At 44.4% G+C, this 26,127-nt stretch overlaps 3 protein-coding genes across 4 annotated transcripts; 2 read left to right on the top strand and 1 right to left on the bottom strand.

Moving 5' to 3' along the window:
- Positions 1-593: 593 nt before the first annotated feature.
- LOC120661209 (hsp70 nucleotide exchange factor FES1-like) lies at positions 594-4,684 on the bottom strand. 2 transcript variants are annotated; one of them, XR_005669823.1, is made up of 9 exons: positions 4,279-4,684; positions 3,996-4,087; positions 3,329-3,479; positions 2,773-2,900; positions 2,085-2,243; positions 1,830-2,012; positions 1,094-1,294; positions 872-1,016; positions 594-746 (listed from the first exon to the last, which is right to left on the bottom strand). XR_005669823.1 is itself a non-coding variant. In XM_039939951.1 (8 exons), exons 1-8 carry the CDS (start codon positions 4,577-4,579, stop codon positions 996-998), a joined length of 1,236 nt encoding a protein of 411 aa, XP_039795885.1. In that variant the 5' UTR covers positions 4,580-4,684; the 3' UTR covers positions 598-995. The 2 variants fall into 2 exon arrangements, 1 of the variants encoding a protein (XP_039795885.1); XM_039939951.1 differs by having other exon boundaries at positions 598-1,016.
- A 6,216-nt stretch (positions 4,685-10,900) lies between these two features.
- LOC120661208 (beta-glucosidase 32-like) lies at positions 10,901-14,804 on the top strand. The gene is made up of 13 exons (XM_039939950.1): positions 10,901-11,264; positions 11,894-11,957; positions 12,089-12,147; positions 12,232-12,307; positions 12,389-12,460; positions 12,646-12,733; positions 12,857-13,112; positions 13,212-13,327; positions 13,457-13,680; positions 13,824-13,846; positions 13,948-14,041; positions 14,160-14,265; positions 14,373-14,804. The coding sequence occupies exons 1-13, from the start codon at positions 11,082-11,084 to the stop codon at positions 14,587-14,589; spliced, it is 1,578 nt and encodes a 525-aa protein (XP_039795884.1). The 5' UTR covers positions 10,901-11,081; the 3' UTR covers positions 14,590-14,804.
- Positions 14,805-19,416: 4,612 nt separating this feature from the next.
- Positions 19,417-24,876, top strand: LOC120661207 (beta-glucosidase 31-like). Its single transcript, XM_039939949.1, has 12 exons — positions 19,417-19,580; positions 22,061-22,124; positions 22,214-22,272; positions 22,371-22,446; positions 22,631-22,702; positions 22,796-22,883; positions 22,983-23,238; positions 23,339-23,454; positions 23,544-23,764; positions 23,848-23,988; positions 24,081-24,183; positions 24,323-24,876. Exons 1-12 carry the CDS (start codon positions 19,449-19,451, stop codon positions 24,537-24,539), a joined length of 1,545 nt encoding a protein of 514 aa, XP_039795883.1. The 5' UTR covers positions 19,417-19,448; the 3' UTR covers positions 24,540-24,876.
- Positions 24,877-26,127: the final 1,251 nt, after the last annotated feature.

Genomic DNA, 26,127 nt, shown 5'->3' with positions numbered 1-26,127 from the left:
GACGAGAGGGCTCTGCCGCAGTTTGCGGGGATGCGGCAGCGCTTGAGCAGGAGACACGACCTGTGCAGCTGTGCTGGAGTTCTGAATTGTGCCGCCACTCTGCTCTCTGCATCCGTTACTCAACAATCAGCACCACCAGCCGCCGCCGGTGCCCGGTGTTCGTCAGGTGAATCTGCTGGTGTCCAGGATGGCTGCACGTTCTGCACTGCTGCTCCTGAATGCTCGAGGCTGCTGGGTGGGCGCGGCCATGGGAAAAGAGACGGCAAGGGGCAGAAGAGGAAACAAGAAATAAAGGAAGTGGATGAATGAAGGAAAGAAAGGGAAAGAGAAAAAATATTTTTAGCAACTAATTTTTAGGGAACTGTTGGAGGTGGAGGTCTTTTTTCCACATGTAATATTCGTCCCACATGTGAAACATTATCGCCGAGTACTAGAATTCTTGTCAGCACGATAAGGACCAAGTGGCTGTTCTGTCCCAGCACTTCTAGCTACAATATTATTACGTACGTGTGCAACAGCAAACTGAACCTAGATAGTAAATCAGAAACTCAAAAATCAATCATCCGCCTCCTTTTAAGACATTTGCACAGATCTCAATTTAGTTTCGTCACGAGCTCGGAAAAGATATGAATATGAACAACATCAAATTTAACAGGCCTCAAAAGGAAGCTGAAGCTGCAACGGCACAAGGAAAAATTGCTTCATTGCAGTGCCCGTATCACAGTCTCACAGAATGTTGTGAGAATGATAATTAGTTTGCCAAAATGAAGTCATAAGCACGTGCCTATAAAAGCCTAACTTATCATGGCATCGTATACTACAACACCACGACATCACTACCTGGCAATCCTCCCGTCCCCTACGACTGATCATTCCTGAATACTGCAAGAAAAGGACATCCAAACCTGCCATCTAACTGTAACATTAACATCCCACAAAAAATGATGTATTATATTGCATCCAAAAGGGCAAATCTTCTGGTGGTTTTCCAAATATCATGTCGCAGTTGCTTTACCCTGGTCGTTAGCAGAAGAAATGCAAGTTAACTTAGCGAATTGCTGGACTTCAGTCTAAGGTAAGGTCAACTATGTACCTGCTTGAGCTTCTGTTGGAAGAGCGTCTGAACTTCTCTTCGAAGGCCATCAACCTCCGCAGCGAACTCCTTTTGATCCTCTGGTGTCAAATCCTCCAACTGTACCCCTAGTCTGAGCAGAACACCCTCAAGGTCATAGAACTCAAAATCCTCCACATCAGTTGAGGAAAGTTTCAGTAGACTCTTAATGGCCAACAAGACCTGCACAGGAAGGATCAGATCAATTTACTAGGTAGGTGCAACGAGCTAGTTTTTATAGAAAGTGTAAAGCTCATGTGAAGTGTAGCAGCCACTCCCAATCTGAACAATGAAACATGTTGCAACCAAGACCTTCCAAATCTGAATTTCAGATATGCATGACTGCTTGAGCCAAAACTCAATGAAGGAGAATGACATGACAAACTAACAAATAAGTTGTCTGTATAAGCTGGTAAAATTAAATTACATGTCCAAAATGTTGAAGGTACTAGTGTAGTAATATATGCATCTATGGCAATAACTCTGAAATTACATATAGATATATTCAATGACAAGATTTTATCTTTGCATCGCTAAAACCAAGCATGTACCGCTAAGATTATTGTCTTCCAAAAAATGACAAAACTTCTTTCTAGGGAAAATGGCAATATTATTATGAACAAGTAAAATTGTCATGAAAAATGCTAACTTACTGCTAAATAATGGTAACAGCAAGCATGTTCATGATAATAGGAACTGGAGGCAGCTCCAATCATACCTTTTCATGAAGATCTAGGTCAAAATTTGACAACATATCAACTATTGACTTCAAGAAAAGGCGGTCACTTAAGAAAGGAAGTTGTGGGTTTCCAGAATTTAGCTGAAAGTCTGCCAGATCTGTTACTAAAAACACTGCCTTCTTCTGTAGCCTAACATCAATACTGTTGCTCCCCAATATGTGCTGCGAAACAGGCCAAGTTGTCAGACGTGAATCAATTCTGTGTCCATATTCTGAGTCGAAAAAGGTTGTTACCTGCAACATTGCACCCCCATTTTCTGAATGGAATGCCTCTTGACCATTTACATTGTTTCTGATCAAAGCAGATATAGCATGTAATGCTTTTGCAGCTTCTTCTGTAGATGTCGAATAGCCCATCTTCACCAACCTCACCAAAGCTCCATAATCGAGGATCTAGCCAAGGGTGGAGGGGTCAGCATTAGCCATTAGCACGACTAAACATATCATCAGGGCATACTGCATAACTAGAACATAAAGAACTGATCAAAGTACTTCAACTCTGCTCTGAGCAGAATCACGATGGAAACAATTGTTAATAAGAAATCCACTGATCACGTTACAGATTAAAATATTAAAAAGGAAAGCATTCACAATTGCATGCATGAAATGGTATGCTACACAGGGCAAACATCATATTGGAGCACATGTAATTAAGTTGTAAGGCTAAATTACAGTAACACTGGTTTTGTTTGTCCTGCGCACGTTGCCACACTTTGCCTAAGAAACTATGGCGTGCCTCACCATTCGGCATGGCAAAGTTTGGCAACCAACCAAACAAATCAGAATCTGCAAGGCTAACTAAGAAAAAAATATATATTTACAAGACATGCACAGGATAATGAATAATGATGCACATTCCCTGACTACAAAAGGCACAAAAGTGGAATCAGAATGCTCATTCTTGCATGCTGAATGCGATTACCTGGTTTTGTACAAGTGCATTATTCTGACTGGCTGTACCAAGGATCCATGCAGAGGTGGTCCGTATTTCTTCATTTGCATTATTAAGCTCTTGAATCACAGGAAGAAGGCCCCCAAGTTTGTCAAGATCTGAGCATATGCAAGAACAGAGTTTCAGAAAATCTTAGAAAAAAGTAAATTAACAAATATCAAATAGGACACAAGAGTTCACATGCTGTCACGTGCTATTTTCTTTTCTGGAAGAGAAATCTTTGGAAGCTATAGTTGCATGGTTATACAGTTTTATGCTGCGAGGTTTGCAGACACACAAGTGAGCACTTCAAACAATGCCTTCGGTATTTTTCAAAGTGGTGAACTGTACATACACTTCAAACATGGAGCATTTTAGGAATACAACCAATACAAGTAATAAAACAGTGGCTACATTATGTCAGCAGCCTAGACTCTAAAGGTGTTAACTTAGATGTCTCAGTTTTCTGTGGATATAAGAATACATTTTGGTTGATATGCAGAGCAGTAAGTAGCATACAGATGAACTAAAAATGGAACAGACTTACCATTAGCATTGTCAATGGGCTCAACAAGAACTAAAAGTTCCTGCAATGCACGCTGGCGATCCTCCAGAGAAACGGAAGAGTTTTTTAAGTCAGCAATTGCAATTTTCATTAAGTCAGCATCTGATGGCATCTTTAACTTCTCCATCAACTCCTGCAAGAAAATATATTCAGTGTAGGTATAACCATGTTTTAACCTTTGCCTTTCAACTAAATAGAGGACCAGATGCCTGACTACTGAAAGAACACATACTCACAGTAGATTTATCTTTTCTTTGGCTAATAACAGTTACAAACAAATGTGTGGAGCAAAATTCAAACCTTGTGAAGTCTACAACTATACCAAGAACATGCTAATAACTTGGGGCACTGCAGGAATAAGGTTTTCCACAAATGTGCTGGAAGTCCAAATGATAGAACAAGTGCAAAAGCATGTCCCCAGCCCCAGGCACTGAAGTACTAATTCACCTGCTAATGTACGAGCTGTACAGTAAAGCAGCTCCAAAACAGCACAAGTAATCTAGATCATGATCAAACCAAACTTTTATGTATACAACCCAAGTAATACAAATAACTACAAAATAAATAGGATGATGGAATATCACACTACAAAGCTGATAATAAATTAACAGAAGTCAGAATACTGACGCAGTGAAGCAGCATTTATTACCTTGATCTCCTGACGCCGCTTCAGCAGCTCATCTGCAGACAATTTCTGCACATCAGCTGCCTCCTCTTTCAGCTTCTCCGGATCAGAATTTCCTGCCCCACAAAGACCAGAAACATTCAGCAAAATACAGAGTTGTCTTTATATGCTCAAACCCAACCAAACTCTACAACACAAATGCAACATCAATTATCCACTGGCCCGCCCTTTTCATGTAAAACTTTAAATTCCCAAAGAAAATCGAAAGATCGTACAGCAGAATTTAGGGGGTTTGGGATTCCCGTACCAATCGCCCACTGCAGCATGCTATCGAGGGAGCCGAAGCCACCAGCGAACTCGTCCTCCTCCACCAAACCGCCTCCAGCAGTATCCCTTTCCGCAACCAGATTCACCTCGTCCTTCCCGGTCGCCCACTGCCTCCCGGCCCCCAGCGCCGACTTGATCTCCCCATCCCCCTCCACCACCGCCACCGCGGCGGTTGCCGCCGCCGGCAAGAGCAGCGGGAGGAGAACGGAAACAGAGAGGGAAACCGCGAGTAGGAGGTGATGGGTGGTTCGCTTCGACGCGTGTGCCCTTGCCTTCGCCATGGGTCGAGAGAGAGATCGATGCTTCCAGAGGAGCAGTAGCAGCAGCAGCGGACGGAGTGGGGAGGGAAAGGGGGAGTTGGTGATCGAATTTTCGAAATCTTGAGGGTTGGTTCCTGGATTTATATGCATCGGGAACTTATTTTCGGTTAAGTACATAGACTTTTAGTTATTCTAATTGCGACCTGATTTCCGTCTGGAGTGGCACTTGTCTTCTAATTTAATGATTGTCAGGAAGGACTTTAGAAAGGTTACGGCAAGTGGGCCTGGAGATCCGGTGTTGGGGCGCCTCCTATTGGTCGGATGACATCACATCGGGCTGTCCCCTTCCAATTCGAGACTGCTTGGAAATCTAACGGCCGGTTTAGATGCAAATTTCAAAATTATCATATCCAATATGTGCAAAATTATCATATCGAATGTGTGCGGGCATATGTATAAAGTATAAATTTAGATGAAATAAAAAATAATTGTATAGTTTACTTGTAAATTACCATACGAATCTAATGAGACTAATTAGATCATGATTAGACACTAAATTACTACAGTAAACATATGCTAATGATAAATTAATTAGTCTTAATAAATTTATCTCATACTTTACAGACGAGTTCTATAATTAGTTTATATTTATACTTCAAATGTGAAAAGATTCTTTTTCAAAAAAATTACACAGTGCATCTAAACCGCTCGTTCGTATCTCGATGGATATTATAAAATGTTAGGATCCGTTTGGTTCCTACATAAGAGGGAACCAGGCTCCCGGGATGCAGGGTCCCTATGTTTGGATACCTGGTCAAGGGTAGAGTTTGGCCCAAGTGATATAGTGGAGCCTGCCTTCTAGTCAGGCTCGCGAGAGAAGTTCAAATCGAGCGTTTCTCGGGAGCCTAGCTGGGCGCATGCAAGTTGTATGCGCACAGGAGCTACGAACAGAGAGCACCGATGCGAGACCAGCTCATGTACTCAGGCAAACCAACCAGCTTCTCTTATTGGTATGGATGTGTGACAACGTGAACCAAACAAAGGTGTGGTGCTTACGAGCCTGGCCAGACCGGGACTGGATGAGTTGAGAATGGCCATAGTGGGATATGATGATACAGCTCAACTGTTCCCCATTAATGTGTATCACATACTGATATTCATCGTGTTCGGCTGGTCTCCAGCCCTCCAGCACTACAGTATTTTTCTCTCACACCACTCCAGCTCCAGCCTCCAGCCACCAGCCAGGTAATAGTATTTTTCTCTCACACCACTCCAACTCCAGCCTGCCGAACACGGTGATTGCTCATAAGAGTTGTCATAGACTCTAATAGATATTCCTGCATATCATTCCGAATCTAACATGTGCATGTAAGATTTCATTGGTGATTAATTGTGATTCCCCATTACATCATTGATTTTGTCTATCAAGATAAGGTTACTTGTATTTCTTGAATGCAAATAGGTTACAATAAAGCAATATTATACTATTTCTCATAAAATGGTCTATCTTCATGTATTATAATACATTCAAGAAACAAAAATCTTGCAAATTAAATCTGCGATTAATTTGCTAATTTATTTACAAAGTCCCTACCATATTTCACAGTTGCAAAGTGTTCATCAAATTGGTATCTGATTATTTTGTAATTCGCAAAATTCAGGGGGAGTCTCCTCATAATTATAAACGGTTAAGTATCATTGCACTCTTTTCATTTTATGAGTTTTCCCTTGAGACTTCTCATATAGAAGTTTTTAATGGGACAATATCAATACAAGAACATATATGTCGTATCTTCTATTTTTCCCCATAGGGATTTTTGTTTAGGAAGATATCTAAGACATATCATGTCATATCTTCTCCTCCGCAAGGGGTTGTATAGAGAATATCAAAGACATGCATTGCTCTCTAAAATCTTACGGTCGGCACACGACCGATCTAGGCAGCGCATGGTTATAACTGCGGCGTCGCCGGCGGATCAGCATGCAGTGACGGTGGAGGGAGCACACCAACGGCTGTGGGCTGAGCGGTTAGGGTTCCGACTCCCCTCCCAAACGGTCTGATATACAGGCCGGTGCGAACTGAGCGGAGCCGGGCCTGGCAGGCAGTCCATCGTGGCCAGCCTGCTCACCCCCGCGCTCCCGGTCTCGGGCTGCAGTGGGCTGATCGGCGGCCCAACTCGGAGTGGTCGCGCTCCAACCCCGTGGAACCTATATATCTTCCGGAAGTTTTTTTTCTAATCATCTTCCAGTGTTTGAGATTCGTGCAAATCAACTGCAACCCTTGGATCCCACCTAAACTCTAATCCCCACCTCCTTCTTCTTTCTCCCTCTTCCCTCCCACTGCCCGCCGCCACCTATCGCCGGGGGCTGTCCCGCGGCCGTGCGCCGCCGCCCCGCGGCTCCGACGGCCGTGTGCCGCCGCGCCCCTGGCCCGGCCTCCTCCTCCTTCCCCTGCCCCGTGCACCGCCGCCACCTCTGCTCCCGGCGGCTCCGCTCGCCGCCGCTTGCTCCCGGTGCTCCGCGCCGCCCGCGGCCCTCCCCTGCACCGCCGCCGCGGCCATGCTCCGCGCCGCCCGCGGCCCTGGCCGCCACCGCCCCTGCTCCCGGCGCTCCGCGCCGCCCGCGGACCTCCCCTACACCGCCGCCGCCGTTGCGCCCTCGCGGCCGCCCGCCGGCCGCCTCTCCGCCGCGCCTGGCTGCCGCGGGGAGCGCTGCCGCCGCCATCGGAGTCCGGAGAGAAGCCCCCGCCCCCCTCAAAAAAAATGTTGACATAGGTTTAATAAATATTGAATCTATTATATCCAAATGTTGAAATAGTTTATAAGAGATGTTGAATCCATTATGTCAAAATGTTGAAATATTTTTTAGATAATGTTGAATCTAATTTGGGCCTCATGGGCTTTAAAGATGAATGACTTATTTATCTTCCACAAGATAGATAGGGACCCCCTGCCAACCCTCGGCTGATAGACCGAAATGCGGTGGCAGACTTAAACCAAAGCTGTTTCGGCTCCCTTGTTCACTTAATTTGCTTAAGTCAACATTTTTATATTCTAATCCTTAGACTCATATTATTTACATTTGAGCGGTTCTGAGTCATTACTAAAGTCAAGGTCGCGACACCAAAGCTGTTTGGGCCCGCTGCCCGGTTATCATTTCCTTGTTCATTTAATTTGCTTAAGTCAACATTTTTACATTCTAATCCTTAGACTCATTTTATTTAAATTTCAGCGGTTCTGAGTCATTGCTAAAGTCAAGGTCGCGACAGCCATCATTGTGAAGGATAGAGAGAATTTTTGAAGAAAGGGATGTGTGGCATGTATGAAAGTGTTAAGAAGTGCTTGAGGTCAAAACTTTATTTGAAAGGATTTTGAACAAGATGTTGCCATGTGAAATTTAATTGTATTGTGATGATATTAAACCGATAAGGTTAATAAATACTTCACAGCACGCACATGCATATTTATTAGGATTATAATAAATTGTTCCTGCTAAAAAATTCTTATTCTACCTAAGTAGAAGAAAATATGCCATGCAACACATCAAATTATATAGTGGAGTAAAATATCACACCGATAGATATTTATGTCCTAGCTGGGTAACAACTAACATATTCTATAAATAAAGTACTAGACAACCATACACAACATATTTGAAATCTTTATTATTTGCTTTTGAGAAGATATGGCCTAAAGAAGAATGGAATGTATATTTAAGTAATGATTTTATCTTGTAAAATAATGTATGTTTCAAACTAGATATAATGTCTTTCATTTAGAAATATGGTTAAGTATAAGAAATATTTTTAAAGATAATGTACACTTAATTTTTAAAATCTAGGTCCACCACCGGTATCACGAACATGTTGTTAACGGGAAGTGCACCATCCATTTGCCACACAATATCATTCACATTGTCGGGAGGGGGGTTCTTGACCCTATTTCAAAGGCTCGTCAATGACTCGGTATTAGACAGAAACAAAAGTGCAAGAGCTGTTTCAGATGCTGAAGACAAAGACAAATACAATGAAGCAGAGGTTAGATTTTCAATTTTACCTACAGTCTTCATAAACCTTTTGTAGAAAGGATAAAGTCTTCATAATTATGTATTATGATTTATTTATTTGTTTTGTAGGATGGCTGGGCGCTGGATTTGGGTGCTCCACAGCATAGTACAAATGAAAAAACCTTGCTGGCCGAAAATTGGAACTGAGTGAGTGTAAGAGGTTTAATTTTGCTGGAAAAGGACAAATCATGTGCAAAGTTAAAGGCAATGTTAATATCCCAAACCTCTAGTTTAAAAATATTTACTACAGTCATGAGTTTTCAGGAAATATAATCTTAATAAGAAACCTTGTTGGGAATAAGGTGGCCCAAATACCCACTAATTTGAGAACCTACATCTAAGACACACCAACTCATTGTAGAGTCGGTTAGCCTTTTCAATTTCTAGCTACTTATTGTATAAGGTCCATTCGACGGCAGATCCGCTTTCTCGCTTCCGGGTGGCAGAGCCTACCAATATATGAAGCTGGCTTCCGGGAGGCAGAGCCTTCCTTCGATGAAGCCCTTATGTGATCCCGGGTGACAGAGCCAACCTACGATAGATCACAACTTGTACACTAAGTACTTAGAAACTGGGAGACTAACACTTACAAAATACTTGCTTTATTACAACACAATAGAATTACACACCCCTTTTTCCTCTCTATGGGATTACATCCAGAGATATTGTGAAAAAAAATAAAGAGATTAAGACACTCTTTAGTGGCTACCTAGCACTCACCCTCTCATGCTCACCTAGCTATCTACCTTGCTCTCATCTATCATGCTCTTGGATGGATGGCATGTCAAGGGAGGGGGTCTCTATTTATAGGGTTATAAGGCCATTAGATTATTGACATGTGGCAAAATCATAGCCCTTGATCTAAATTCTACACTTTTTTCATGAAAATATTTAGTCCTAGAAATATCTTTGATTTATTTTATTCAGATATTCTAGAGAACTCCATGAAAAAATAGCTTATCCTTGAATTGTGGAGAAGTATGTAGAAGTTTGACTTGCTTCATTCAACAAACCTCAATTCCATTGGTTATAATTTCTTTTATTATGTAAATGCATGTAACATAATGTATAAAGAAGAAGAAACTTTGGCGGGCTTAGCTCACAAGGACGCAGAAAACAACAACTACTATGTTGAGTTCTTGTACTGAAAGGACTAGGAACTTTTGGACATAACTCTTATATGTGAAGAACAACACGACTGTTACAGAATTGGACCAATCATCCGCAGGTATACTCAAAACCTTTGGGATGTCACTTTTTTTGATGCTATATGTGTAAGTAATACATGAATCAAAGTAGACAGGTAATAGTACTGTTAGGTTTGAGATTACTTAATTATCTGAGCATTGTTTCGCTTTAGAGTGAAGATGTTAGATGAGAGTGGCTGGGGCTTAGCTGACCTTTCACTACTGGAACTTAATTTCTCAGTTTGATAGGCATGCTGACTTAAATATGCTACTCTGCTTAAACTCTTAACATGCTGACTTGAATCTAGTTAGACTCTTGATACTTGAATCACTTTTGAGTTCGTGAATGTTCTTGATAGGGAGGCAAGTACAGCTCTCAGGCTTCATGCGTTGGCGAGAAACTTGACGACGCAAACATAACTACAACAGAAACCAGCAGCTGGCAGTACATAGTTTCATTGAGAGGATCTCAAGATGCCCGGATACTTTGGGTATATGTTCGGATACTCCGGACTTGAGGTTCGGAGTCTCCGGAGATAGTGTCAGAGTGTTCGGGTATCAGGAATAGCTAGATACCAAAGTAGAAAATAGATCAAGTAAATTCGTAGGTACAAAGGATCCTTTCTAAGTGTTTCTCACCAACTTGTTGGCACTAGATTTCTTTATCGTGAAACTGACACTAAAAGTGCAAATGAGTGCCTCTTAAAGTATCCATTGTTTCTTTTTAGTTCAAAAAATTGTATTAGTTGTTTAAATATTAAAAAAACTAATACAATTTTTTGAACTAACGAGGAGCGGTGCATACCCTTGTGCACCCCTAGGTGACACTGATGGTGACAATTTTTTTTTGTGAGATTACACTGACGCTGACATGTGCAGGGCGGCATCGAGTCTCCCCCAATTTTAGACGCTGGCCCGCACTGGGCCCAGGCCTATGTATCAGAAGTTGGGCCTAGCTGTTCCGGCCCGCACGGCAGCCTCCGCCGACGTCGTTCATGACCGCCGTGAAGCAGCGACCGCTTTGTTCGTTTGCTGAGCTTCCCGGCTTCCCGAGAGATTCAGCGACCGCTTTGCTCGCGCGGTCCTCATCAGCGAAACGACAGCGACGCGGCGGAGAATTGGCAGCGACCAAAGGATCCATGGAATCACGTCAGTGAATAGCACAAGTGAAGTCCTCACCCACGGACCCACCCGCTCGCTCACCAGTCACCACCACCGCGCGACGGGCCGGGAGCAGCGAGCCGGCCGCTTGCTCTCCGCAGAGCAGAGGCATGGCACCACCGCTCAGCAGCTTCTCCGTGCTCCGACGAAGCCGAGCGCACCGGAAGCCGCGGCTGCTCTTCTTCTTGCTCGCCGTCATCACCGCCGGCGTCGTGCCGAGGAGCGCCAACGCGATCACCCGGCGCGACTTCCCCGAGGGGTTCGTCTTCGGCGCCGGGTCATCGGCTTTCCAGGTACCGCCGTTGTGTTCAGGCTCCAATTCTGCAAACGTGAAGGCGAACTCCGTCGGATCCGTGGACGTTCGCGATGCTGTTCTGCTCCCTGAATTTGCGATGCTAGGGGAATATTCAATGGGGAGTTTTGAGATTTTCTGAAGGAAAAATTAACATACGTGGAGGATATCATTGTCATGGAATTTCAAAACGAAAAATTTAACGATATGAAATTGACAACCTACGGAGATAAGATATTAAAAAAAGTCACGGAGTAGGGAGTCCCCATCCTTTTTTATTATAACTTACATTTTTTTTATGCTGCATAGCCTACCGAATTCTTGTTTGGAGTCGACTAAGACCGTGTCATCTAAACTGACGCTGTAAATTGGCTACCACTAAAGAACATTACCAAACATTTCTAGTGATGGCAGAAAAATAATATTACCATCATCAGTACAGTTATGAGTCACATGAAACTTGGTCACATTTGGCTGAACCCTGGTATGTCAACATTTGGCTATTAACTAAGCAGCCCCTATAATTCCAAGAGTACCTATCATTTTCATGTAGAATGGGTCAAGTAGTCCTATAAAAAAAATTCACTTCCGGTAAGTTTGTGCTGAAGAGCTAAATTTTGAACATATTAGGTGGAAGGGGCAGCTGCAGAGGATGGAAGGGCACCAAGTATTTGGGACACCTTCACCCATGAAGGTACTTGATCGTTCCAGATGATTTAATTGCTTTACATAACTGCTAATATACTTTGAAGGATTGCAAGCTTTGTGTTGCGCTTCAAATCATGCTCAAGCTTGAAGGTTTTGAATTTTGTGTGTAATTGATAGGTTATTCGTACGACGGATCCACTGCAGATGTTTCAGCAGATCAGTATCACCACTACAAGGTTTGTATCGTGCGTCTTCAGTAAAAAGTTCAGTTATATTGCAATCTTTGATTTACCAATGTTTCGACTCGGATTCGATATCAGGAAGACGTAAAGCTTATGCATGTGATGGGTTTAGACGCCTACAGATTCTCAATTGCTTGGCCCAGGCTTATTCCTGGTAAATACAAACAGAGTAGTAATGTTATTTTCCAAAAAGTGAAGTACTAAATATATTCCTTACTGATACCACATGGTGTAGATGGAAGAGGAGAGATCAACCCAAAAGCTTTGGAATACTACAACAATCTCATAGATGACCTGATACTGCACGGTATATGTTTGCTCTTTTATAAAGTTATTAGTTATGGCAACGCACTGCAACACTTCTGTCGTAAAACTGAAGTAATGACCCCCCAACATTTACTTTCTGTTCTGTCCCCTTCTTTTCCTGTAAAAATCAATTTGCTTTTCTGCCTGTTCTGACTAATCCGGCTCCGTTTCCTATCATGTTTGTAGGGATTGAGCCTCATGTCACCATCTACCATTTTGATCTTCCTCAGGTCCTTCAGGATGAATACGGCGGACTCCTCAGCCCCAGATTCATGTAAGGCAATCTTCAGGTCTCGTTTTCAGAAAAAAAAAACCGTTCAGACCTCCTGAAACAAATCTGGCCATCAGATCAATAGATCATGATTGAGCTGAAAGTTGCTTCTAACATGTGTTGCAGAGAAGACTACACTGCATTTGCAGAAGTCTGCTTCAAGAACTTCGGGGACAGGGTGAAGCACTGGGTCACCGTCAACGAGCCCAACATAGAGCCCATCGGCGGCTACGACATTGGCTCACAGCCGCCGCGGCGCTGCTCCTATCCCTTCGGCGAGAACTGCACCGGCGGCAACTCCTCGACGGAGCCGTACATCGCCGCGCACCACCTCCTCCTTGCACACGTCTCTGCAGTGTCCTTGTACAGGAGCAAGTACGAGGTATCTCTCTCTTCACACACGCTTTCACTGTCTGGAACACATGCCAAGAATTGCTGAATAAACGAATGATACCTGAACATTGAACTGACTGTTGCACAGCCGATCCAAGGAGGCCGGATAGGGATCACGCTCCTGGGCTGGTGGCACGAGCCTGCCACCAACACGTCGCAGGATGCAGCCGCTGCGTCGAGGATGAACGACTTTCACCTCGGATGGTCCGTAGCGCTGAAACTCTGTTATCTGATTCTGCTAGCACCGGGCAGCTAGCTTGCAGTTCGTTGCAGACTTACAGTTACAGCACCACAGCAGAAATTCACCACCACCACCATGTGGAAGTGAAACAGGTTCATGCACCCGTTGGTGTACGGGGACTACCCGCCGGTGATGAGGAGCAGGGTGGGCGGCCGGCTGCCGCGTCTGTCCGCGGAGGAGTCGGCGGCGGTGCGCGGGTCCTTCGACTTCGTCGGCTTCAACCACTACCTCATCCTACGAGTCCGGTCGTCCGGGGAGGAGGAGGAGGATTCCGGCCAGAGGTCCCGGGACTACTACGTTGATGCGGCCGTCCAGAGTAACGAGCCCTGAACCCCTGTCCGATTCATGCGCACATGTAGTCTCAGCGTAGCAACAGTCCCTGTTGGTTCTTAGTCTGACGAATAGAAAGTTGCTGCACTGCGTAGCCGAACCTAACCATTTTGTGCTCTCCTGATGCAGATCCACTCCAGACCATCACGGAGGTAGTACATGCCAAGGAGTCGGTGTACAGAAAGTTTCCAGCAGATGTAGCACACCACTTTGTAACAGATTTCTTGACACTGACACTGATACTGACGTGCAGGGCCGCATCGAGTCCCCCCCATGGGCGCTGGGGAAGCTGCTGGAGCACCTGAAGGTGAAGTACGGCAACCCTCCCGTCGTCATCCATGAAAATGGTAGGCGCAAGAACACCTCCCAGAACTGCTGCTGCCGATCTTGCAGTATGCATGACTGTATGCGACTGACTGACTGAGTGACTGTACGGGCTGTTGGCGTTGGTGCACGGTGGTTCAGGGGTAGGAGACGCCCCCGACGGCACGCCGGGCGCGATCGAGTTCGACGACGAGTTCAGGTCCGAGTTCCTGCAGAGCTACCTGGAGGTGCTCTACCAGTCCATACGGTGCGTGCGAGTTCAGACGTGCTCTCCATTGCCCCATTCTTTTTCTTCTTCTTTTTTTCTGAAGAAGAAGAGGGAGGGGGAGAACTCAATCGTGGCGGTGCGTGCAGGAACGGGTCGGACGCGCGGGGCTACTTCGTGTGGTCGTTCCTGGACGTGTTCGAGTTCCTCTTCGCCTACGAGCTGCGCTTCGGGCTGTGCGGCGTGGACATGGCCGCCGCGGCGCGCACGCGGTACCCGCGGAGCTCCGCGCGCTGGTACGCCGGCTTCCTCCGCGGCGGCGAGCTCCGCCCGCCGCCGCCCGCCAGGCCGCACGTCGCCGCGTGATCGAAAAGCGAACATCAAAGATAGAAAGGGCAGGACGGAGGTCACTCGCGAGTCGCGAGTCGAGTCGAGAATAAAAGGTTCGTGTAGGCACGCACCACGTCTGATGATGACGTGGCAGGTGCTACCCCGCGGGGTTGGAACTGTACTAACTTTTCGTGTGCGAATCCTCAGGCGTTTAGTCCCACCCTATAAACCCGTAAACACAAAAAAAATCATATCGAATGTTTCGACACATGCATGAAGTACTAAATAAAATCTATTTACAAAACTTTTTGCATGGATGGGCTGTGAATCGCGAGACGAATCTAATGAGCCTATTTAATCCATAATTTGCAACAATGATGTTATAGTAATCATCCGCTAATTATTAATTAATCATAGATTAATTAGCATCATTAGATTCGTCTCGCGATTTACAATCCGTCTGTGCAAAAAGTTTTGTAAATAAACTTTATTTAGTAATTTAAATTAGTAAGATTCCATCGCAAATTTTTTTTCAAAACATCTAAACACGGCCTCAGCAAGTATGAGCTGCAAATAAATTAAAGCCGCAGCAGTGCACGTCGGTCGAATGAAACTGCTTTTTTTCTGCTCGCGACTTTGCGTGGATCGGGATTTCAGATTGGATCGCTGCGGAGCAGTAGGGTAGAGACCGGTGAAGTCACGAATTTTTGTCGTCGACCACTTGATCCATACGTGTCCTAGTTGGAAAAACAGGCAGCTAGACCGACGCGACAGCGCATTCTCGTCGTGGTAGGCGTAGCGGATCTGAGCGGCGAAAACTTGTGCTCCGTCTTTCTAGACGCAAGCAAGCTGGATGAAACGAGCGAAGTCCCGATCTGAAAAGGAGAGCACGGCAGCCGAACATGGTTGCCGATTCGAGTTGAGTAGCATCTCTCTCTCTCTCTCGAAGAACACAATCATTGCGCAGTGTGCACTGGACAGGAACGCGCTGGACGATGCACTCCATGCCTCGTGGTTGAGTAGCGCTACTAAAGTAATCTTGTATACACAGAGTACTAAATAAAATTTATCTGTAAAACTTTTTCACACATGAGTGTAATTTTTAGAGACGAATTTAATGAGTCGAGTTTCACCATGATTTGCTACAGTAATACTATATTAATCATTCTCTAATCATACGGTCAAATACCTCATTAGATTCGTCTCGCGAAGTAGTGCAGGAGTTATGAATTTAGCTTCATAATCTGCTTTTATTTAATACTCTTATTTAATGGTCAAAGTTGTTTACAATAGTTTGTGCTACTAAATCACACAGGGCCATCATATCCAGAGGAATCGATCACGATCAAGTATTGCAGGCGCTGGAAGATTTTGCGGCGGAAATGAGCGTGTGGCCGGCAGGCGGTAGTAACCTGCAGAGCAGAGGGGACGCGTGACGGCAGGCCGCGCCGCGCCGAAGCCCAATGCCGGCACCGCACACGGGGCGGGCCCGAGCCCGAGCCCGAGCCGGCCGAACGCATCACGTACGCATGGGTCGATCGGTGGCGCGCACGAAAGAGAGGGCACGAGGCCGGAGGGACGGCGACGCCCGGCGTCCCCACGTGTCGCTTCCCTCCGACGCGCGGGGCCGTGTCGCGGTCAGCCACAGTGGCCGTCGCGCGCCTCGGACGTACGTCAGCGACGACGTCCGCATGGGAACCGGCCAATTCGCCACCGAGGAGGGAAAGGTTATTCATCGCGCGTGTGAGTGGGTGCTGGAGCATCGCAGAAAGTTCCCAGTGGAGCGGATATACCTGGATTGCGTTCTATGCATACGTTCAGACTAAAAAAATCTCTATTTCGCAAATCGATTGTCCAAATTTAATTTTGACTACATTATAGTGATCCTTATGTTGAGATCTTCGAAACTAGATCACACTTGCTTACATTTGAAAAAAATAAACAACTTTCTTTTTTGTTCTAAAACATTTTTCTTTGTCCTTAGAACAGTTAATTTTGTTTTTGCCGTACCTTGTTTTATCTTTACACCTATCCCTCTTATGATGAATATCCCTCGGAATATTTATTGGGAACATTTTTTTGGAACTTCCGTGGAAACAAAAACACTTTGAATATCCCAGAACAATTTGAACTGTTTCCAAACAAATCTAAATATCTCGGAACAAATAGAACTATTCCAAACAAATTCGAAATGTTCCAAACATTCCGAACATTCTAAAATGTTCCAGAACAACCGAACAAAACATATAGTTTTGCCTGAATATCTTGGAACAAATTGAACTGTTTTCCAAACAATCTGAATGTCTCGGAACAATTAGAACTGATCCAAACAAATTCGAAATGTTTCAAACATTCCGAACATTCTAAAATATTCCGGAACAATTAAACAAAACTGAATGTCTCTGTAACGAACATGGCACCATTGATGCCATTTCGAGTGATTTTGGTGATCGAATGACAACACAACACTTGGACTAATATGATTGTTAAGATGATCATTCTCAGGCTTTTAGGTTCAAGTGATGACAAAGAGAAAGAGAAGATAGGCGTAGCAAGGCCCGATGGACTGCCCCTACGGGGGTTCCGCTACCCGGTTAGCGGACGGGGGTCGAGGGGGAGCCGCCCCTCGCGGGTCTCAGGGCAGCGCCCTGAAAGCTCTTCGATTCAGGAGCACCGGAAGAACCGACGCCAGGGCATCGGAGCATCCGATGGTAGTCGGAAGAACCGAAGCCTTGATACTTTGGTGCAGAAGGGAATCGAAGCCAAGTCAGCCTATAGGCACCGGTTGAACCGACGGTCCAAAATAGGGCATCGGTGCAATGGCCGTCCTTTGTACCAGAGACGATGTCAAGTGACCAGAAGAAGTTTCTTCAGCACCGGTTCAACCGACGGTGCATCGGTGCATACCACCGGTGTAATGACGTCAGCATCCAGGAGAAGATTCTTTCAGCACCGGTTGAACCGGTGAGGCATCGGTGCATTGCATCGGTTCAACCGGTGGTCTCTGCGTCAGCTGTCAGGACTTCAACGGCTACTTCATGTTGTGAGTGACCGGATGAACCGACGCTACCCTGCCAAGAGGCATCGGTTCTTCCGGTGGTAGCAGATTTTCAGCTGACCGTTGGAGCAACGGCTACAAGACTTGGTGGCCTATATATATGCCTCACCCCGTCCATTTGATGTGTGCTGGAGTTGCTGAACATCCCAAACACACCCAAGAACATCTCCAACCACCATAGAGCTTCATTGTACATCATATAGGCTTAAGCACACTTGTGAGAGTGCTTAGTGCTTGTTTAGGGATTAGTTCTTGCGAGAGCTCCCTTGAGAGAAGTCTTGCTGTGGCAAGCAACTTGTGATCCGTCGTGTGACCCTCCGTCTTGATGTGGAGTGGCAACGACACTTTGTGCGGGGGAAGAGGAGGCCCCCTCCTTGGTGGAGAAGCTCCGTAGTGGATTTCGGCCGGGTGACCGAGAGAGACGGTGGCGGTGCACTAGACTCGGTGTCTTGTGCGCACTTGCCTTTGCTTGCCGGCATCGCCTTGGTGGCGTAGTGCAAGACGGTGATCGGAAGAGCCTCGGTGTCCCGTTGACGTAGGCGTTTGTGCCGAACCACGTTACATGACCGTGTCTACTCGGGAGTTTGCATATCCTCTCCCTTACCGCTTTACTTACCGCATTACGTTTCCGCATTTACTCTTTCATGCTTCCTTTACTTTCCTAGTTAGTTTGATTAGGATTGGCTATAGGTTGCAAGTCTTTTGGGGTAAGTAGAGGGTAGCATAGATAAACCTTAGTCATAACTAGCTTGTGTAGGACGTGTTAGGTTTATCTTATGCAATTAGATTGAGCCCTAGGATAGAAAAGCGATTAGCGACCCTATTCACCCCCTCCCCCTCTAGGGTCGGACACCCCGGTGATCCTTACAGTCTCGGAACAACTTCTACTGTTTCCAAACAAATTAACAAGTTTCAAACATTTGGAGCATTCTAAAGTGTTTCGAAATAATTTGAATATCTCGGAACAATTTGAACTGTTTTCCAAACAAATATGAATATCTCAGAACAATTAGAACTGTTCCAAACAAATTTGAAATATTTCGAACATTCCAAACATTCTAAAATGTTCCAGAACAACCAAACAAAATAGATAGTTTTGCCTGAATATCTCAGAACAATTTGAAATATTTCCAAAATAAATCTGAATGTTTCGGAACAATTACAACTATTCCAAATAAATTAGAAATGTTTCAAACATTCTGAAACAACCAAACAAAATTGGATGTCTCAGAACAAATTCTACTATTTCCAAACAAATTTAAAAAGTTTCAAACATCGGGAACATTCTAAAGTGGTTTGGAATAATTTGAACTGTTTCCAAACAAATTTCAATTGTTTCAAACATTCTGAACATTCGAAATGTTTCAAAAAATATTTGAAAATCATTCCAAAACAAATCTGAATGTTTCGAAACAAATTTGAAATGTTTCGAAACAAATTTGAAATGTTTCGGAATTATATTTATGGGAAACTTTTTATTGCAAACAAAACTATTTGAAATTTGTTCCAAAACAAATCTGAATGTTTCGGAGACATTCGAATTGTTTCGAAAGAGACTCGAAATGAATAAGAATTCTATTTATTGAAAATTTTTTATTTAGAATCAATTTAAACAAATGACAGATCTATTAATGGGCCGGGCCAGGCCGCAAACTTCAGCTGCACCCGCGCCCGCAAGATCCTTTCTGCGATGCGATCGTATAAAATCGCATGAAGCGATATATAGACGCGCCCACCGAGGACGGCCGGCCCCCGGCCCCAGGCCGACGCCGCGTATAAAACCGTCCGCCCCGCGCGGCCGGCGGCGCGCGCTTGGACTTTGGCTCAACTGGGCACGATGGGGAAGGCGCTCGGCGGCGCTGCTCTCCTCCTCCACCTCCTCGTCCTGCCGGCCGCGCTCGCGGAGGCGCTCACCCGGGCCGACTTCCCCCCGGGGTTCGTCTTCGGCGTCGGCTCCTCCGCCTACCAGGTACGCTGCGCAAGCGCAAGCCGCAAGCTTCCTGCATGCCATAGCCTCCGGTGTCCATGGCGGATGGGTGCTTGTGCTAACTGTTTGATCCGTCGCTTGTTAGCCGCCACCCAATCCTGGGATGAGGCTATCAATCCAAGTAGAGACCCAGCGCCGTATCAAAAATACTTCCGTGCGTCGTAAAATTTAAAAAGTTTCATGCCCGGGTATTTCGAATGCACGGCAAACTAGCCCCAACCCCGGACAAATCTCCAAGCCGGAATTCTGCTTTCGTGTTCAAATTTCAGGGGGGAAAAAACCCTGCGTCTGCGTGCCTTTCTTTTCCTGGTATCTCCTTCGATCAGGACCACACTTTTCCTCCTTTTCTACCACTACGACGTCATCCAGTCACTGTCTTCGTTGGAATGCCGCCATGCCAAGTAATCCGGTCGCTGCCTCCGTCCGAACTGAAGGAACCTTTCAGTTGTCACAGAAAATACCCTGTAAAGAGAAAACATCATGGAACCTGAAAATCGTGAGGTTACATGGAGAATTGTCCTGGAGACCTTTCGACCCCTGTCCCCCCCCCCCCTCTCTCTCTTGATTTCCACTCATGTGGTGGACCTGGAGTAGGGCGCTGATTTGAGCCCTGACGATTTGTTTTCTAAACTAGTTTTTTAATAAAGGAAAGTCCCAGTCTTAAACACTCGAGAGTGTCTACAGCCAAAAGAGAGACCAGACTCTTGAGTTATAAAAGTTATTAGACTCTAAATCTCAAATGAAAGATTTCATAAAATAAAAAAACTAAAGAACAAAAAAAGAAAACTAGAGGGCTAAACTTCAATCTTATTCTTCGTTTCTGCTTCAACCTGCAATGTTTTCACACAATACTAATCCATTACATCTATGTATGCTTAGAAATTTGATGTCCGAATCATCTATGCGTGTTATATCGAACAACATATAAACTAGTTTATACCGCGCTTCGTTTTCATCGAGCAAAGCAGCCGCCGGTAATTAAACTTTTTCATCTATGCGTGTTTCATCTCATGCTAATCAGTTAAACTGTGTAATTAGTTATTTTTTCAATTATATTTAATGCTTCATGTATGTGTCCAAAAATTTGATGTGACAGATACTGTACAAACTTTTTTCAAACTAAACGGGGCCTTAATTAACAAACTTACTCCGATCGCAGCGCTGGCTCCTTGTGAAACAAGAAGAGCCCGGCCGTGCTCCTTCTAGAAGCGTAGATTCAGTTGCTGCACTCTGATCGGGGGTAGAACCCGTACTCTGCTTGTCTCTTGTCATCTAGCAGGTCAGAGCCTCAGAGCCTCAGAGGTCACCACCAGAGGTCCAGAGCCGTGGTCCCACAAGGCCACAAGAAACAATGGGCACAGGCCACAGCTGTTGGGGGTTGCCGCTCTTCCACTAGGGCGCTAGAGTTTAATGAGAAGCTACAACATATAGGGTCTGCTTAGTTGCATGTTAAAATATGAGCATATCAAAATATGGGCAAGTCTAAATTTTGGCGCTTGTTTAATTGAAGGAAAAAAACACCTGACCAAGTACTATTCTAAACTTGCTAAGGTTTTGGTAGAAAAAATTGCCATACCCATGTTTTGGCGTGCCCATTTGGCTGCGAATGGACTTCAACAAGTTATATTGTCGTCTTCCCGTTTTGCTTTCCTCTTTTCAGCTAGATGCCATTGGATTGCTGGTTAGTCTTGTGGCTGCTATTTCAGCATGGTAGTTTTGTTGTGTGTAACCTGCAATTAAGGTCGTGTTTAGTTCGAGGGCAAAAATTTTTTGTGTTGGAATCTTGCTAATTTGAAGTACTAAATGAAGTCTATTTACAAAACTTTTTGCACAGATGAGTTGTAAATCGCGAGACGAATCTAATGATGCTAATTAATCCATGATTAATCAGTAATTAACGGATAGTTACTGTAGTATCAAAGTTGCAAATCATGGATTAAGTAGGCTCATTAGATTCGTCTCGCGATTTACAGCCCATCTATACAAAAAGTTTTGTAAATAGACTTCATTTAGTACTCCATGCATATGTCGAAATATTCGATGTGATGGTTTTTTTGCGTTTACGGGGTTTACGGATAAAGATCTAAATAGAGCCAAAGTCACGCCACTGAAGACTTCGGCGTAGATGGCCTGGAATTCTGATGCTGGAAGAGTTTCACTGGGTTACGGTTCCCACTCCTCACCGGTCACTATTTTGGGTTAAATAAAGATTTTTTAAACTGATCATGTTTTTAGTAGTATGGCACTGTTCTGAGGGGAAACTATCAATTTTATAACAGTAGAGTATATAGAAGTGTCCTGGTTGGAAGAGTAGTTGGAGTGAGTACAGCAAAAATCACTTGTTAACTTATACAAAATGTCTAATAACTATTTGTCAACTCATACAAATGTCTAATAACCTATTTTTATTTCACTTAAAAAACTAATTTATGTTCACTGAGCTGGTCGCCTGATTAGTGCAGGTTGAAGGTGCAGTTGCAGAGGATGGAAGGAAGCCTAGCATCTGGGACACATTCACCCATGGAGGTTAGTTTGATCTTTGGTGGTCACTGATTCAGAATCTATTATTTACTTTGGCTTCTTTATTCTAACAAGATCTTGCTGAAATTTCACAGGCTATTCTATTGACAATGCGACAGGTGATGTAACTGCAGACCAGTACCACAAGTACAAGGTAAGTAGTCAAGCAAATAAAGTGCTTCCAAAAAGAAAAAAATTCAGATGGAAAAGCCTCAGAACTAACAGACATGGGTTTTTTACGTTTGACGACAGGAAGATGTAGAACTTTTGCATGAGATGGGTGTCGATGCATACAGGATGTCAATTGCCTGGCCTCGACTTATTCCTGGTAAGGCTTGCCTTACATACAGTATTAATAAAGCCACTGAACCTCTATATATATTAGAAAGTTTGATTCAGACATTTTGGCCTATTTATTTCCTTTGTGTGATGCCTTTTTCAAAAATTCAACTAGGCCTATGGCCTGCCTAGTTTGGTTGCTAAGAATTTGTTCCATTGTAACCCCTATTTAGATGGTCGGGGAGCTGTCAATCCGAAGGGACTGGAGTACTACAACAATCTAATAGATGAACTCCTTAGTTACGGTATTTATCTTTGCTACTTTTACCGATCTGATCTATTATTAATTAAATTATCTAATTGTGCAATATATGATGCAATTTTCTCTGTTTATGTAGGAATACAGCCTCATGTAACGATCTATCATTTCGATTTTCCTCAGGCTCTTCAAGATGAGTACAACGGATTGCTTAGTCCTAGATTCATGTACTTTCTCATTGCCTCCTACTAACTCTAACCTTACTGCAGCCACACCTATGAGAAATGAGGTAACATTAGCTTTTGGGTTATGTCACTTTGGTGCAGAGAGGACTTCACGGCGTATGCAGATGTGTGCTTTAAGAACTTTGGCGACAGAGTGAAGTACTGGAGCACTGTCAATGAGCCTAACATTGAACCAATTGGCGGATACGACCAAGGAATCAACCCGCCACGGCGATGCTCATACCCATTTGGCTTTGCTTGTGAGGAAGGCAACTCCACCACAGAGCCATACATAGTAGCACACCACCTTCTGCTTGCACATGCCTCGGCAGTGTCCCTGTATAGAGAGAAGTACCAGGTTTGAGCTATTGCCATATCCTTTTATAGCAGAACTGCCATTATTTTAGGATGAAGCATTTTTGCAGACATGATATTTTGTTTTGTTCCCCTCTGTTCAGGCTGAGCAAGGAGGACGAATTGGACTAACTTTGCTTGGTTGGTGGTATGAGCCTGCAACGGAAACTCCTGATGACATAGCAGCAGCTGCAAGGATGAATGACTTCCACATTGGATGGTTAGGTCCTCTCTGAATCTCAACTTTCGTGCAAGCAACTATCTTATGTCACAACATGTAAACATGTGTTCATAATCATCATAATACAGGTTCATGCATCCTATGGTGTATGGAGACTACCCTCCTGTGATGAGGAAGAATGTAGGGTCCAGGCTACCGTCCTTCACCGATGAAGAGAGGAAAAGAGTGACGGGATCTTTTGATTTTGTCGGATTTAACCACTACATTGCCGTCTACGTGAAAGCTGATCTTAGCCGACTGGACCAGAAACTGAGAGATTACATGTTTGATGCGGCTGTGGCATACGACAGTATGAATCTTAGGACCTTGATTTTTTTTTATCATGATTCAGAATACAATGAGAAGAATGCATAGCCTAGTTCATTTTTGCAGTGCCATTCCTGAAGTCAAATAACCAATTCCCATTCGGGCTGACGAACGATTTTAATGCGTCCACCCCCTGGGCTCTGAAGAAAATGCTGAAGCATCTCCAAGTGAAATACAAGAACCCTGCCGTGATGATCCATGAAAATGGTAACTTGGGCACAGTGATACCTTGAAATACTTCTCTATGAAATGGTTAATGTTTCATTGTACTCATATGTAACACTCGTCCTGGCCACCAGGAGCTGCTGGCCAGCCTGACCCATCTGGCGCCAACACTTACGACGACGAGTTCAGGTCACAGTTCCTGCAGGATTACATCGAAGCCACACTTCATTCCATCAGGTACTGATACAGCAATTATCATTCAATTATGCAACTGACGGTCAGGAAGCCTTCTGAAACTGATATGATAGAGCATGAAACTATCTTAAATCGATGCCGAATTTGCTCTGAAATCTTTATCGCTCTCTTTTGCGCACAGGAACGGATCAAACGTGCAGGGTTACTTCGTGTGGTCATTCCTGGACGTGTTCGAGTACCTATTCGGCTACCGCCTCCGGTTCGGTGTCTACGGTGTCGACTTCAACTCGACGGAAAGGACAAGGTATCAGAGGCACTCGGCGAAGTGGTACTCCAGCTTCCTCCGGGGTGATGAGCTCAGGCCGGTGGCTCTGCCTGACGGAGCTTACTCCCAGTGATCAGCACACTCCAGTGACAGGGGAGTTACTATTGATGAGCACCCTCTAGGTGGAAAGAATTTAGCACGTGTAAGCACGGGGTAGTTGGGTGGCATACAGTCCTTTATATGTTGGACAAATGTGGGATGAATTGAATAAGTTGATCTTTGAGTACTCTCGACATTTTTCTTAGGGTTTAAGGATGGCAGGGTGCCAGGGTTTGGTGCATGTTTCCCTGGGTGATGTACACAAAAATGAAGATGCATTGTGTTGCTGTAAGAAACTACAGATTTCCCTGCTAGGTTTGCATATGGACTTAAATTTAAATGACAGATACAAAGATTTGGAGTTTGATCTATATTGTCGCATTTTGCATACTTATCAATAAAACAAGACAGACAAAACTAAAAATCTAGGTGGAAACATACCTTGCTTTAGAAAGAAATAGAAGTTGATTATTTAATTATTTCGTTTATCTAAAAAATTGACTGTTGTGTGGTGGTCCAGAAGGATACTTTTCGGTATTTAGGATCGGTGCTACAAAAGCATGGCGACATTGATGAAGATGTTAGGCATAGAATTTCAGTTGGCTGGTTGAAATGGCGGTAAGCTTCTGGCATCCTTTGTGATAAGAGGGTGCCACAAAAGCTAAAAGTCAAATTCTTTAGGACAGCAATTCGCCCGGCGATGTTATACGGTGCTGAATGTTGGCCTACAAAAAGGCGACATGTCCAGCAACTGAGTGTAGCAGAGATGCGGATGTTGCAGTGGTTTTGTGGGCACACAAGGAGGGATAGAATCCGGAACAAAGTTATTCGGGATAGGGTCGGGGTGGCACCAATTGAGGAGAAACTTACCCAGCATCGGCTGAGATGGTTTGGACATGTCCAACAAAGGCCTCCTGAGACGCCGGTGCGTAATGGGGTTCTCGAGCGGGTCGATAATGTAAAGAGGGGTAGAGGTAGACCTAAACTGACGTGGGATGAGTCGGTTAAGAGAGACCTTAAGGATTGGAATATTTCTAAAGAGATAGCTTTGGATAGGAGCGCTTGGAGACTAGCTATCAATGTGCCTGAACGTTGAACTTATTTCTTTCGGGTTTCATCTCTACCCTACCTCAACTTGCTTGGGAAAAAAGCTATGTTGTTGTTGTATCTAAAAAATTGACTGTTGTGATTCATTCGAACTAACCGGAGTACTGTAGCATCGCTCTTTCCTTAAACAGTTGCATCATCCTGTTTTTACCCTATAATGGGAAGTTCAAGTAGCTTTTCGTACCGATTCGACCACAATCACTGATCACATTAAACCCGTCATAAGCACCAAATCACAGCGTCGACCATTCTCATGTAAATATGGCCAAACAAACGCAGCATTTCAGCGGCATAAGATGATTCAAAATCAACAGCGCCATTGCCTAAAAAAATGAGGTTGGAAGGAGTGATAACACAACATATTTTAAGGAGTTAAAGTCTTAGCCCATGGCCTCAGCGACCACAAATCCACAAACAACAGACCTTACAAGTTACAACACTACACGGTGCCCCCCACAGCACCATTGAGGCATTGAGTTTTAGCAGTCTGGTTCCAAGATAATATCGGGAGCAAC

Source organism: Panicum virgatum, chromosome 2N, assembly GCF_016808335.1.
Source record: "Panicum virgatum strain AP13 chromosome 2N, P.virgatum_v5, whole genome shotgun sequence".
NCBI classification, from domain to species: Eukaryota; Viridiplantae; Streptophyta; class Magnoliopsida; order Poales; family Poaceae; genus Panicum; species Panicum virgatum.
This window is presented reverse-complemented; position numbering and strand designations above follow the sequence as displayed.